This window comes from Dryobates pubescens, chromosome 1, assembly GCF_014839835.1.
Source record: "Dryobates pubescens isolate bDryPub1 chromosome 1, bDryPub1.pri, whole genome shotgun sequence".
Taxonomy (NCBI): Eukaryota; Metazoa; Chordata; class Aves; order Piciformes; family Picidae; genus Dryobates; species Dryobates pubescens.
In genome coordinates, this window is record NC_071612.1 from 47,154,599 (window position 1) to 47,167,581 (window position 12,983).

Sequence of the window (12,983 nt, forward strand, 5' to 3'; positions counted from 1 at the left end):
CAAGAAAACCCTTATTAAAACAGCTGCTTGTGCTCCATCCTGAGCTGAAAATGTAACTGCATGTTTGGACCACCGGTGTGCAACAATATGGAAATGGATGTCACGTCAAAATTTCCACATTAACTACTCATCCTAGGATGAAAAGGCTGGGATGGGGAGACGAGAAGGGGCACTCACACTGAATGTTAAGTAATTAGCAGGGCAGCAAGACAACTTAGAAAAAATGAAGCACGTAGGCTAGTATCTTAACTACCCCAGCAATTTTCTTCAGCATGAAGAATTTTCTGGTGCAAAAGAGCTTCAGTTAAACATTTTGTAGCCACAACACGTATTTAAGAACCATGCATTGACAGAATTCCTGCCAGAGGAGATTTGTTTGTCAGTGGTACCCCAAAGCTTTTTATAGGATCTTATCACTCTGCTGGAGACCTTGAGAGAGGGTAATGACACATGGCTGTATTGTGGCAGCTACATCTTGGTTTTTCCCTGTAAGAAGCTTAAAGGCACATCACAATATTAAAGTTACTGATAAGCAGCCAGAGTGACAACTGCTGTAAGTAAAGCCTTCAGATGCTTATACCTAAAATGTATCAGTGCAGTGTATGATGTCTTCTACACAATCTTCCTTCCAGTGCAGTATTTTAAAAACATCTACCTGGAATACCCCTAGAAAGAAATACACCCAACAGAGATTTCACTTGTCTGCACCAACTTCTCTTTTTGTGGTTGCACTCCATTGCTACCTCAGGCAGTCCCGTCCCCTGAGGAACCAGGCAGGAAGCTTTCTGTCCTTGAGGCCTCCTGAGGACTGGGAAGGTACAGCACCCTTGGAGGGGAGTCCTGTCCTCTTCACACAGCACAGCCCATAGCAGAACAGCCTGGAGAGTGAAGTGCTGCACAAATCAGGGGCTATACAACGAGTAAGCCGTATCACTCTCCTGGAAAAAGGCAGATGTGATACTTAGGACTGGTATGTGTTCAAGCAGGACACCATGGGCTGCAGGAGGGGGAAATCTGCAACAAACAACACTTATGCAGCTGACCATGGCAGAGTTACCCAGGAGCATCTCGTACATCAGGCTGACTTTGATCAGGGGCAGGAGAGCTTGACACTCAGAGATCCAGCTCTGATTCACTGCTATTACTATACCAAGTGTCTCCTGGCACTGAGAAAATCTTACCTATTAGAAACCTCAAAGGCACCAGATTTTCCCTGTGACATCTGCGTCGTGTGCACCCTTCAACTGGTAACAAGCATCTCTACTTAGCTAGTAAGGCAATATTGTCATCAAGGCCCTGGCTTGTTTAGAGGTGTGTAAAGAAAGCAGAAAAAATGTGGCCAAGATCTGTCCAAGATGCATTTTTACAATGTGCTTCTCCACTTGGCAAGGAGTACAAACCTAGAGAAAGCAGTTTAAAAAATGATTTCAACTAATTTACACAAACTGCCTTCACCGGAACAGGAGGATCAAATTATGAAGTCTCCAGAGCCAAAGGAGAATCTCAGGCCTCATTTCCATTACTGAAATCTCAGTAGTTTCTACTATTGATTCTTGCCTGAGTGTGATTAGATTTTAATGATGTTCTGCGGTCTCTGCCTACAGACATAGCAGAAAACTACTGGTCAAGATGAATTAATCAGGACTTACATGTCTGGCTGCCACAGGCATCATATCAAACATTTTACAACTGGTGAATGTGCCAGCTGACTGCTGTGCCTGAGAATAGACCAACTGGAAACCCTATCTGCAATGATTTGCTGCCAGGGGTGGGAGGGAAGCAGCAGGCTGTACCACTCCAGTCAGTCCTCTGGGCATCTCTCTTTTCCAGTGATGGAAGCCTTCATGTCTGGCAGTTATCCCTCAGCCTCCAACAAAAGTGAGGGACAGGCTGGGTCCAGTCTTCCAGATGGTATAGCCATAATTGTCAAAGCAGATGGTTCTGTTTAGGTTTGTGTACTGCACTTATTCCCCTGCTATCTACTTTAAAGCAGGGGTACCATAGGGGTGACAAGTGGGTCTGCTGAAGTTATTCCTCTGCAGGTCACCTATGCAACTGCAGCAGCAAACCAGACCTGGGGGCTGCTCTGCTCCATACCCTGCTACAGATCCCCAGTGAATGCAGTTTAAGGGTGTCCAGAGAGCTGCTCCGGCATGGCTCTCAGCAGCAGGGGCAAGTTTCTGCCACAGAATACAGACTTAACCAGGTTGGAAAAGACCTTTGAGATCATCGAGTCCAACCTATCACCCAACACCATCTAATCAACTAAACCACTAAATCACTAAGTGCCTCATCCAGTCTCTTTTTAAACACTTCCAGTGATGGTGACTCCACCACCTCCCTGGGCAGCCCATTCCAATGACCAATCCCTCCTTCTGTGAAGAACTTCTTCCTAACATCCAGCCTAAACCTACCTTGGTGCAGCTTGAGACTGTGTCCTCTTGTTCTGTTGCTGGTTGCCTGGGAGAAGAGACCAACCCCCGCCTGGCTACAACCTCCCTTCAGGGAGCTGGAGAGAGCAAGAAGGTCTCCCCTGAGCCTCCTCTTCTCCAGGCTAAACAACCCCACCTCCCTCATCCTCTCCTCACAGGGCTTGTGCTCCAAACCCCTCACCAGTTTGTTGCCCTTCTCTGGACAGGTTCTAGCATCTCAGCATCTTTCCTAAACTGAGGGGCCCAGAACTGGAAACAGTACTCAAGGTGTGGCCTACCCAGTGCTGAGTACAGGGGCACAATGACTTCCATGTTCCTGCTGGCCACCCTGTTCCTGATACAGGCCAGGATACCATTTGCCTTCTTGGCCACCTGGGCACACTGCTGTCTCATGTTCAGCCTACTGTCAACCAGTACCCCCAGGTCCCTTCCTGCCTGGCCACTCTCCAGCCTGACCTAGGAACTAGCCACCCCCCACAATGCCATACTCAAAGGCAGTCCTCTTATGCCAGAGATGTACTCACTGACAGCCATGTGGATGAGGATTGAATCCCCATCTTTGGCATACATCCCCTACCAGACTGTTCTCAGCCCTGGGTGAGCAGCACTGGCAGCTCCCACTGTAAGCTTCAAAATGGTGCCTTTGAGGTGGGCGATAAGATGTACCTGTACGGGTGCCCTTATCCAGGACATGCTTACCCCACAGCCCTGCACAATGGCAGAGCTGGGAGCTGCTCCCCTTTGCACAAGTGTGCCAGGCTGAAACTGCTTTAGAGACCTCTGGAGCAGCATGCTGTATTTGATGGCAAGTTGGGCATGAGCTCTGTAATTACCTAAGTGGTAATTATGTAAGCACACAGTGCCCCTTCCTTGGCATATGCATCCTACCACAGTGTTGTGTGTCTATAACGAGCACACACAGCTTTTATCTGCCTGTGTTCTAGTGCCTTATACAGCAGAGACCAAACACAAAATCTCTTAAAAAATTTAAACTGTTAACAGCTTCCTGCAGCGAGCATGTGTGTGTGTGCATGTCTGCCTGCTCACCCCATCAAACCCTTCCATCCTTTCTCGTTGGATCTGTCTCTATCAGTGCACTTCATTCTCCCTCACCTCAAGTGCTGCAATTTATCTGCTGGTGTGTATATATATAGCCTTCATGCCCTCAAGCCATCCAGTATCTCTGCCTACTGCTGAGAATTGTTATAAACATTTGTTATTTTTCTGACATCCAGGCAACCAAAATACTTTTCTAAATGTGGCAAGGTTTTTCCAGTTTGATAGCATCACTCAGCGATGGCAAGCAGTACTGTTGTTTCTCTGTGTCCAATTTGAGAACAGTGAGGACGACATGCATGTTACAAGGAGTTGGTAATTAAACTAGAAAAGCAGCTCTGAAATTCTTGACATTTCATAACCTGTCAGGAGCGTTGGCACACAAACATATCGCAACGCAAGAAAACTCCCTTGGAAGGGTACCCTGTCTCTACTTCCACAAGGAAGCTGAGAGCGAGGAATTAAACTCCTCTTTCAAATGCAGACACCGAACTGATGGGTGTGCCACATGCCCGCAGGCACAGAGCCACTCTGCATTCCGATGCTTTCCCTATTAATACTTCATCTCCGTTTTGAAGCTTCTGATTTTCCGATCCAACATTTCCAATTGCACACGCCTGAAGCCAGGCACTCAAGTCCTTATTCATGACCCCTGTCATATGCAGCTGGCTATTCAGAGAGCACACCACCAACAAGACGAATGTAATTAAGAACATCTCCAAAAGACAAAACAACAGGTCAGGAAGTTTGAATGTCTCCTAGTAAGGTAAAGACCCACATGTGCCACAGTTATGCTTGGCTTATTGTCATGCAGAAAATAGTGAACTGACTTCAGTACTATTCCAGAATTGTATTTGGATTCAACTGACATGTGCTAGGGAGCTGGAAACCTGCCCTGTGTATTTCAGAGTGTTAAAAGCCGGGAAGCAGGCAAGGCAAGTTAAGTATCTTCACTGCAAGTTAAACATCTTCATTAACAGTTGCACTGATGGAACACCTGAGAAGAAGCGGTGACCTAATGTACTTATCTAGAGGATAATAATTAATCTGACAAGATAGTGCATTCTACATTAATGAGCCAGCAGCAACTTAAGGTGAATGACAGAGTATTCCCTCTCACCAAAATAATCCCGATTTTTGTCTTTAGACATAACAGTCACTGCACCCATCCTAAGCAGCTCACAATTTTTGATATAAATTATCAAGAGCTGATTTTTCAGAATGTTTTAAGTGAGACAACATTTAAAAAGAGGGAGAAACTAGATTTACTATCAGTCCTTGCTTGAGAGATCCAGGATAGCATTTGCTCAAAGAAGCAAGGATAAAAGAAAGGCCAGATCTCTGCACTTTGACTCAGTGGTACACAAAAGCAGAAGACTACACTCAGGTGAATTACATCCTTTTCTATATGCTAATGCTTGGGAACCTAGACCTTACTGTCCCTTAGTAGCTAGTAACTGATATTCTCATCTTAACTGCAAGTTGTGAATTAGCTCCCACTGACCTTTCACTCAGACCTGACTCGAACTGTGGTTTTGTTCAAAAGCAGGATTTAATCAAATTATTTCAGTTTGCGTTGCTTGAAACTACTGTTGCTTTGTGCCCCCTTCTAACACTGAATATGCAGGCCTATCTGTAAGATTATATACACCTGAGGCATTTTAATCTAGTTATATGTATATAATATAGATACAAAATGTATCCTTCACCACTCTACATAGTCATTTCCTTTTAAAGCAGCGGATGTACTGGTACGCACTGGTTGTAAAATTGCTACACAAATGGAGTAAGCAGCCACAGATTCAAATACAGCAAAAGCAGAAAGGTACTTACCTGCTTTGCTGCTGTAGAAGAAATTTCTTTTTTTTCTATGAGGTTCAGAAGGTCAGCCAGGAGAAAAGAACTGACTGGGCTAGGGGAAAAATGGGGCAGAAGTTATCTCAGGGGATAAGGTGAAGTAACGTATCTAGACTGCTGTCGCTTGCCCAAAGATCACAGAGTTTTGTATGACAAGACAGCATCTTCCCTCATCATGCACAGTACTGAAGTGTGGTATTGATAGCCTGACTATGCCTCACAAACGTCATACTCCAAATAAGGAAGATTGATTACTGCTCTTAACTACATGGTCCTCTCTCTCTGCAAGGTGTTTGCTTAATTTCATTCAGCATGACAGCATCAAGGCCTGTGTAGTACTGCCTAAAATTCACAGATAATAACTAGCACAGAAGTGAGCAATGAGAACAATCCTGCTATATTCCTGTGTGACCTACCCTAGGTGATCCTGCTTAGGCAGGGGGTTGAACTCAATGATCTCTGGAGGACTCTTCCAACCCCTAGCATTCTGTGATTCTATGCTTTTGATTCACCACTGTAGTAATTAAGAAGCCTGACCTTTCCTTTACTGTAAGGGAATGTTGCTTCAAATAACTGAGCAGGTCTTTTAGAATCCAGCCGATCACTTTCTTGGGCTTCATTTGTGTCTGAGTCACCACATTTTCAAAGAATTCTGTTAATCCATCTTCATTCTGTTTAAGAAAAGTTGAATGCATCAGAAAGATACCGGAGTGAAAACATGATACAATTACATTTGGAGTACTAAATACTCAATCCTAAAGTAAACTTGTTTCTGTGAATTCACTGCAAACTCACAAACCTTAGAAGAAATTTTATTAACATGAGAGTAAAACAATGTTAAGGCTAGAAGAGGTACATACAGCTGATCTGCCCACCTGTTTCAATGGAACTTCCAATAAATCAGTGATCTGTTTTCTCTTTACTCCTCCCCAAAATGAGCATTTGATGAGAAGATCTCTCATCTTCTCCTGTGTTTTAAGTGCATATGATACTAGAAAATATAAGGCTGCCATCTAACAGGCTGTCATGCTACCTTTAACCAAGAAGAGATTTTTCCTGAAACTCTGCAGGTATTTCACTCTCCATCTTGCAATCCCTGTCTTTATTTTGGAGTGAAGGAATAAGTTTAGTTTGCACTCACCCTTCAATGATACAGAAAGGTCATACTGTAAGAAGCAGGAGTTTATTTTTCTAGTTTTTTCAGAGAAGCTATGTAAGCTTTCCCAGAGCACCCTAAATGCTCAGAAAATATGACAGTAGGGAATTCAATTTATAGCCTAAGCAAAACCTGAGACTGTTTGTAGAGGAACAGACACTGCACAGTCTGTTGAATGCTGTGCTGTTTGTCATCAAGGCATTGATGGATCTTTAACTGCAACACAGAACTCATTAGGTCTACTGAAGTCTGAACAGATAGTAAGTGGCAGCTCCTACCTTTTCAAGGAGACATCCGGTGTGCCACTGGACTTACTGAAGTGTGTGGCACAAATGCACAGGAAGCCAAGCCAGCTCTCAGAAGTTAAGAGGTAGCAGTTTAGAGACAGCCAAGGAGCTATTCTAAGTATACTGTCATCACAGCAAAAACACTTCCCAAGCACATTCTGACTGCAGTCAGATCTCTTCAGAGTTCAGTGCAGGTACACACTAAGCCATGGTGTGCCTTTCCCACTCCAACACATCCCATCAAAACAGTGGCATTTATCCTTGTTTTTTAAAGGCAATTTATCATCAGAGCAATACAGAATTTTAGACTTTCCTCCTCAAAACATTCACAACACAAACTTCCAACAGCTCTAGATACCACATTTTTCAGTGGTAATGATGTATGGCTTTTGAGAAGACTGCAAACTACTGCTCTATGTTCTGTGAAACAGAACAAAATGTACTTACGATAATGGTTGATGTGCTGTAAAGCTGCTGTGAAACTAACTTGTGGCTGTGAGCAAAGGAACCAAGTTCTTAATCCACTGAAGTCTTTTGTGAACCAAGGCAGACCTTGGACCTCCTTATAGCTATCTATCTAATACACCCAGATGTAATTCCCTTCTCTTTCAGTGTTCTTATAAATGTAACTAGCAGTTACTTGGTAATCACATTTTGTAAAATCTAATGCTAAATAGACCAGAGGAACAAATCTGGTTTAAAATAAAATACAGTAAAAGAATAACCTGAATACTGAAATATAGCAAACTTGATTAAAAACTGAGTGTTAAGTGGAATTACTAAAATGCATTACTAAATACTGTACTCTAATTCACCTCCGGATTCAATAGCACAAACAAACACTGATTATTTAAACAGTAGGCTCCCTTCCACAAAAACACCTGTCCAATTTAGGTAGGAAGAAGTGAGCCTGTATAAAAGCTGGTTTCTTTAAACATGCTGCAGAAGGTTTTACAAACATTTCAGGCAGAATAGGTCTACCTACAACATTATGCACATGAAAACAATGTTTGCAGATGCCACACATCTGAATGCAAACTACACAACTCAGGCACAGCATGCACAACACTTTCATCATGTATAGACTTGAAAGCATCTCTAGCAGTGGCTGCATTCAGATTTTTGGTTACCACTAACCTAGCTGGAGCTACAGCTGTGACCCTGCTGCCAGATCTTTGAAAATCAAGGGCAGCTGTACCCAGCCATTACATTTTAATCAGATGCTTTCCAAGCAGCAAGAGAAAAGCCCAGGAATACTCATACAGACAAACCTACATAGGGTGCCAGGTACTAAGCCCCATAACTCACTACTTGTGCACATAAAACCAGATACATTCCCCCAAATTCCTTTGCATCTTGTCATTCGCTGCAGCCAAAGAGATGGAAAAAACAGCCGTGCTAGACTGAAATAAGGCAGAATGTCAAAACATCAACATGATTGACATAAATGAAACATATTCCTTATTCTCTTGCCATATTAGAAAAATGCAGGCATAACTTGATTAGCTTAAATTTCTAGACACTGTACTATTTGAGCTTTAATTTGTTTGCATTTTGGTAAACTATCTTCATGCTAAATTTACTCCCAAATAGCAACCCATGCACCTCTCCCTCGTGACAGATCTGAAAACCACTACACACTTAAACATGCTGGTTTACAGACAAGCTAAGTGACTGTTCTCCCTTAATTCTGAATACCCTATTTTACTCTTACAATCATAGAATGGTTAGGGTTGAAAGGAACTCCAAAGGGCATCTAATCCACTCCACCTGCGGTGAGCAGGGACATCTTCCACATAGATCAGGTTTCCCAGAGCCTTGTCAAGCCTGACCTTGAATATCCCCAGAGATGGGATCTCAACTACCTCCCTGGACAGCCTGTTCCAGCATTCCACCACTCTCATGGTAAACAGTTGTAGATTTAGGTTGGATGTTAGGAACTCTAACTTCAAACCATTGCCCTTTCTCCTATGGCTACAGCCCTTTTGTAAACAGTCCCTCTCCAGCCTTCTTGTGGCCCCCCTTAAGGCACTTTCATAGAAAGAAACCCAGAAATCTGGAATTGCAGCACCATGTTTGTGATTCAGGCCCACTCAGTGCCCACACTACATACCCAATATGCTGTAACAAACTCACTGGAGTCTCACTGGCAGGATATCTGATACACCAGTATTTCAAAGAGATGCAAATTTCTAATTTAAAATTAACATGTAATAGTACTGTGATGTCAAAAAAACCCTAGTGGTGCTTAGAGGCTTTAGGTGCTTGAATTTCAGATACTTATAAAGTTTAAAACAACACACTATTTTACAGAATACCATGGGTACAATCTTTAAAGCCATTTGGTCTACACTGCAAACTTTATGCTTTTAAAAAAAGTAGTGTTTCTCAAAGAACTTAAGAAAACTACATCAATGTTCAGAAATAAAATGTCATTTTCTGCTTTCTTATTCCCATTTTCACCATCACAGTTCCCACAATAACCAGCTGTGAGGTAACAACTGCTGCAAAAATGTGCAAGACTATCAGGGGAAAAAAAAAAAACAACAAACAAATAAAACAATGAGCAGAAAATCTACACTATTAGAGCAGAGCAGCAGAGCAGGCAAAGTTCAAGCTTTTTCCTATGGCTTACTACAAAATTACTTAAGTCATAAAAATACGCCTAAATTCACCTGTACAATGAGGACAGTGTGTAATGAACAAAATGGTTAAAACCAATTTTTACAGCATCCTACTTTTGTCTGTTCAAAGGACTCACCTGTGCAAATGTTCCACTAAAGCAATAAGCCAAAGCCCAAGAGAAACAGCCACTTTTATCTGAGGAACAGAGTGCACAACAGTAAGTGCACAAGATGACTTTGAATTCAGCTAAGAAAGGAAGCAACCAGATAGGGTTTTCTAATGCTGTACTGTGACAACTAATCTATTTTTGAGTTGGACCTCTCCAGACATCAGCATGCTTTTTGAAAACAAAACAGCACATTAATATCTGTATCAATACATCTTATTTTTTGACTCAATAGGAAGAAAGACAAAGGAACTTCAATACCGTAACTGGCAAAGCTGCCAGAGCCTTCTTGACTGAGATATGTGCCAGCCTACCAGCCTACACAGCAAAGCAGAAACTGCATACAGACTCCTAACTCTATGGAGTCTGTGTGGGTCAAAGAATTCCATTTCTACAAATATAAATAGTTGTGCTGTAATGTCCTGGTTTCAGCTGGGACAGAGGCAATTTTCTTCCCAGTAGCTGGTACAGTGCTGTGTTTTGGATTTAGTGAGAAAATGTTGATAAGACACTGATGTTTTAGTTATTTTTAAGTAACACTAAGTTTAAGGACTTCTCAACTTCCCCTGCTCTGTCAGCGAGCAGATGTACAAGGAGCTGGGAAGAAGCAAAACCAGGACAGCTGACCTGATGTAGTCAAAGGGATGAGCCCTGCCAAAGAACATCATGCTCAGGATATAAACTGGGGAGTCAGCCCAGAGGGTAGATCACCCCTCAGGCATCAGGCAGTGGGTGGTGAGCAATTGCATTGTGCATCACCTGTCCTTTTCTTGCATTTTATTTCACACTCTGTTATATTCCTTTTCATTACAATTGTTATTATATTATTGCTATTCTATTTTTTTAGTTATTAAACTGCTTTCATTTCAGCCCATGAGTTGTAACTTTTTTTCCCTCTTTCTCTTTTTTTTACCCATTATTATTATTCTCCTCCCCCTCCCACTGGGAGAGAGAAGGATTAAGCCACTTCCATGGTGCTGGCTTACACCATGGCTGTGTGTGTGTAGTTGCTGGCTGAGATAAACCACAGCAACAGAGAAAAGCAGAACCCTTACTTATTTTCACTATTTAGACAAAACTGTCACAAATGTAGCCATTTATACTTGAGCTATGATGATATTAATAGGTAATGTTCTCCCTCCATTTCAGTACATCTTGTAATCAGGCAGAGCAGGAGTCTCAGATTCTCACTGCTGAGTACACACAGGCAGTTATTGTACATGAGAATAAAGCTTATGAAGCAAGCTCAGAAGCTCACTTGCAGGCTGAAGTCTAGCATTGTTTTATTGTAACTTTGGTGCATAATGTTTTCTCTAACAAGTTGGTGCACAACAGAGATTCTGCATTTTAGAGTCATCCCTCTGCCACTGCCATTTATTTAATGAGTACTCCTGGGTGCTCTAACTTGAAAGAATGCTCATTAGATCTGTGCATCTGGCCCTATCAGCAGTCTTCTGCGATGTCTGATGCAAGCTTAACACAGCAACGGACAGACCATTTTCAGATGAATTAAGGTTAACTAGTCTCCCAGTGAACAGGCAAGCAACTTTTATGGAGAGTATACATGCTGACATTCTAATGCACAATAAAAGACGACCCACGATGAAGAACATGTTCACTTCATGCATTCAAATGGATGCATTATCTTATTACAAGCTGAATCCCAAATTTCAGCTTGGAGCTTATTAATGGTCTTGTATGTTGCAAGAAGGAGAAAAGTTAAAGAGAGGAAAGCAAAGGCAATAGAACAGGTGGAAAGAAAGATGAATATATAGGCTAGTTGATAGATGACAGAAACCACACAACAGAACCCATCAATACCAGCAAAATTGTAGCATGCAAAAAGTGGGCTGATGCCAGGTTAAAGGAGTGGGTGTGCTGGGTCTGGCTGCAACAGAATCCATAGGGTGCTGTATTTTGGATTGGTGACTAAAGGAGTTCTGACAACACACTGGTGTTTTGGCTACTGCTGAGTAGTACTCTTTTTTTCCCCCCTGCTCTGCCCCACCACAGAAAGTAGGACAAAGGTGGGCATGAAGCTGAGTGCAGACACAAACTGGACAGCTAATCCAAATTCACCAAGGGGTTATTAGATGCCATATAACTTCCTGCTCAATAGGGAAAACTAATGGAAGGAGATTTGGGCGGAGGCAGTCATTGTAATTGGTCAGACACTGGCTGTGCATTAGCCTACTCACAGGAGGTGGTGAGTGACTGCATCTGCATCACTTTTGGGTTTTTTCCTTCTTCTTTCTTTTACTTAAGTGTCTTTATCTCAAATTATGAGTCTTCTTGCTTTTGCTCTTTTTGTTCCTTTCCCACTAACAGGGTAAAGGAGGAAGCAGTTGTAGTGATTAGCAGCAAGCCAAGTTCAAGGCACAACACAGGGGAAGGAGGAGGAAAGTGAGAAAAAAAGAGTTCAAAACTTATCTACCTTTCTGAGGTCTGTTTATTTTAATGTGAGAAATATGCTGATGTGGAAAAAATGCATGCAAGGTCAGGAATGCTCGGCAAAATCACATTTTGGAGCTTACACAATGAAATAGAAAGGTGAGAACTACTGACACCTCTTGATGCTATCACTGGGTCCTTGTGACTTGGATGAGACTTATGGCTCACCTGCTCACCAAATGGTAAAGGATCTACAATGGCACACCATCACAAATCCTAATAGCTTCTTTCAGAAGAAAGACTATGTTGTTGGATTTTTTTATCCTGTAGAATCAGGTTCTGTACTAAATTACAAAGGAGGGACATTAAGCAGTTAAATTTTGTGTGCTGCTCTCCTGCCATGCGTAAAGGACTGGAACGCCTCCAAAGGACAATGAGAAAGTTTTACAATTCCTTCTGAATCTTACTCTAAGGAAGTTCTTTTCCTTCTGTCTCAATCACAGAAATAATAAATAATAAAGCAGGTAACTGTCCTAGCTTAGCTGGCTATGTGAAATGCCTAATCTTGGGTAGGTATACTGAAGTGCACACACTTAAATCTGGCAAAGAGATGACACAGTTTGTATTTTGAAAGCCAGGAGATTTTGCTGTCACTTCCTTATTTATATCCATTTTTGACACATCCTTTTCTTCCCTCTTACCTTTTCTTTTAGTCTTGAGAACAGAAGCTGAAAGGGGATATTATTAACATCTACAAGTATCTGAGGGGTGGGTGTCAGGATGAAGGTGCCAGGCTCTCTTCAGTGGTGTCCAGACACAGGACATGGAAGAACATGTGTCAGCTGGAACACAGGAAGTTCCACCTCAACATGAGGAGACACTTTATGGTGAGGATGACAGTGCACTAGAACAGGCTGCCCAGAGAAGTTGTGGAGTTTCCTTCTCTAGAGACTTTCAAAACCCTTCTGGATGTGTTCCTGTGTGGCCTGCCCTAAACAATCCTCCTTTGGCAG

The 12,983-nt window shown here is 42.4% G+C and overlaps 1 protein-coding gene across 1 annotated transcript in view; it reads right to left on the reverse strand.

The window, feature by feature from the left end:
* GATB (glutamyl-tRNA amidotransferase subunit B) overlaps positions 1-12,983 on the reverse strand; it is a 41,105-nt gene that overhangs the window by 3,945 nt on the left and 24,177 nt on the right. The window contains exons 10-11 of the mRNA XM_054165198.1: positions 5,883-6,016; positions 5,322-5,400 (exon numbers count right to left, since the gene is read on the reverse strand). Coding sequence (XP_054021173.1) covers positions 5,322-5,400; positions 5,883-6,016 — 213 coding nt within the window. The remainder of the gene's footprint in view (positions 1-5,321; positions 5,401-5,882; positions 6,017-12,983) is intronic.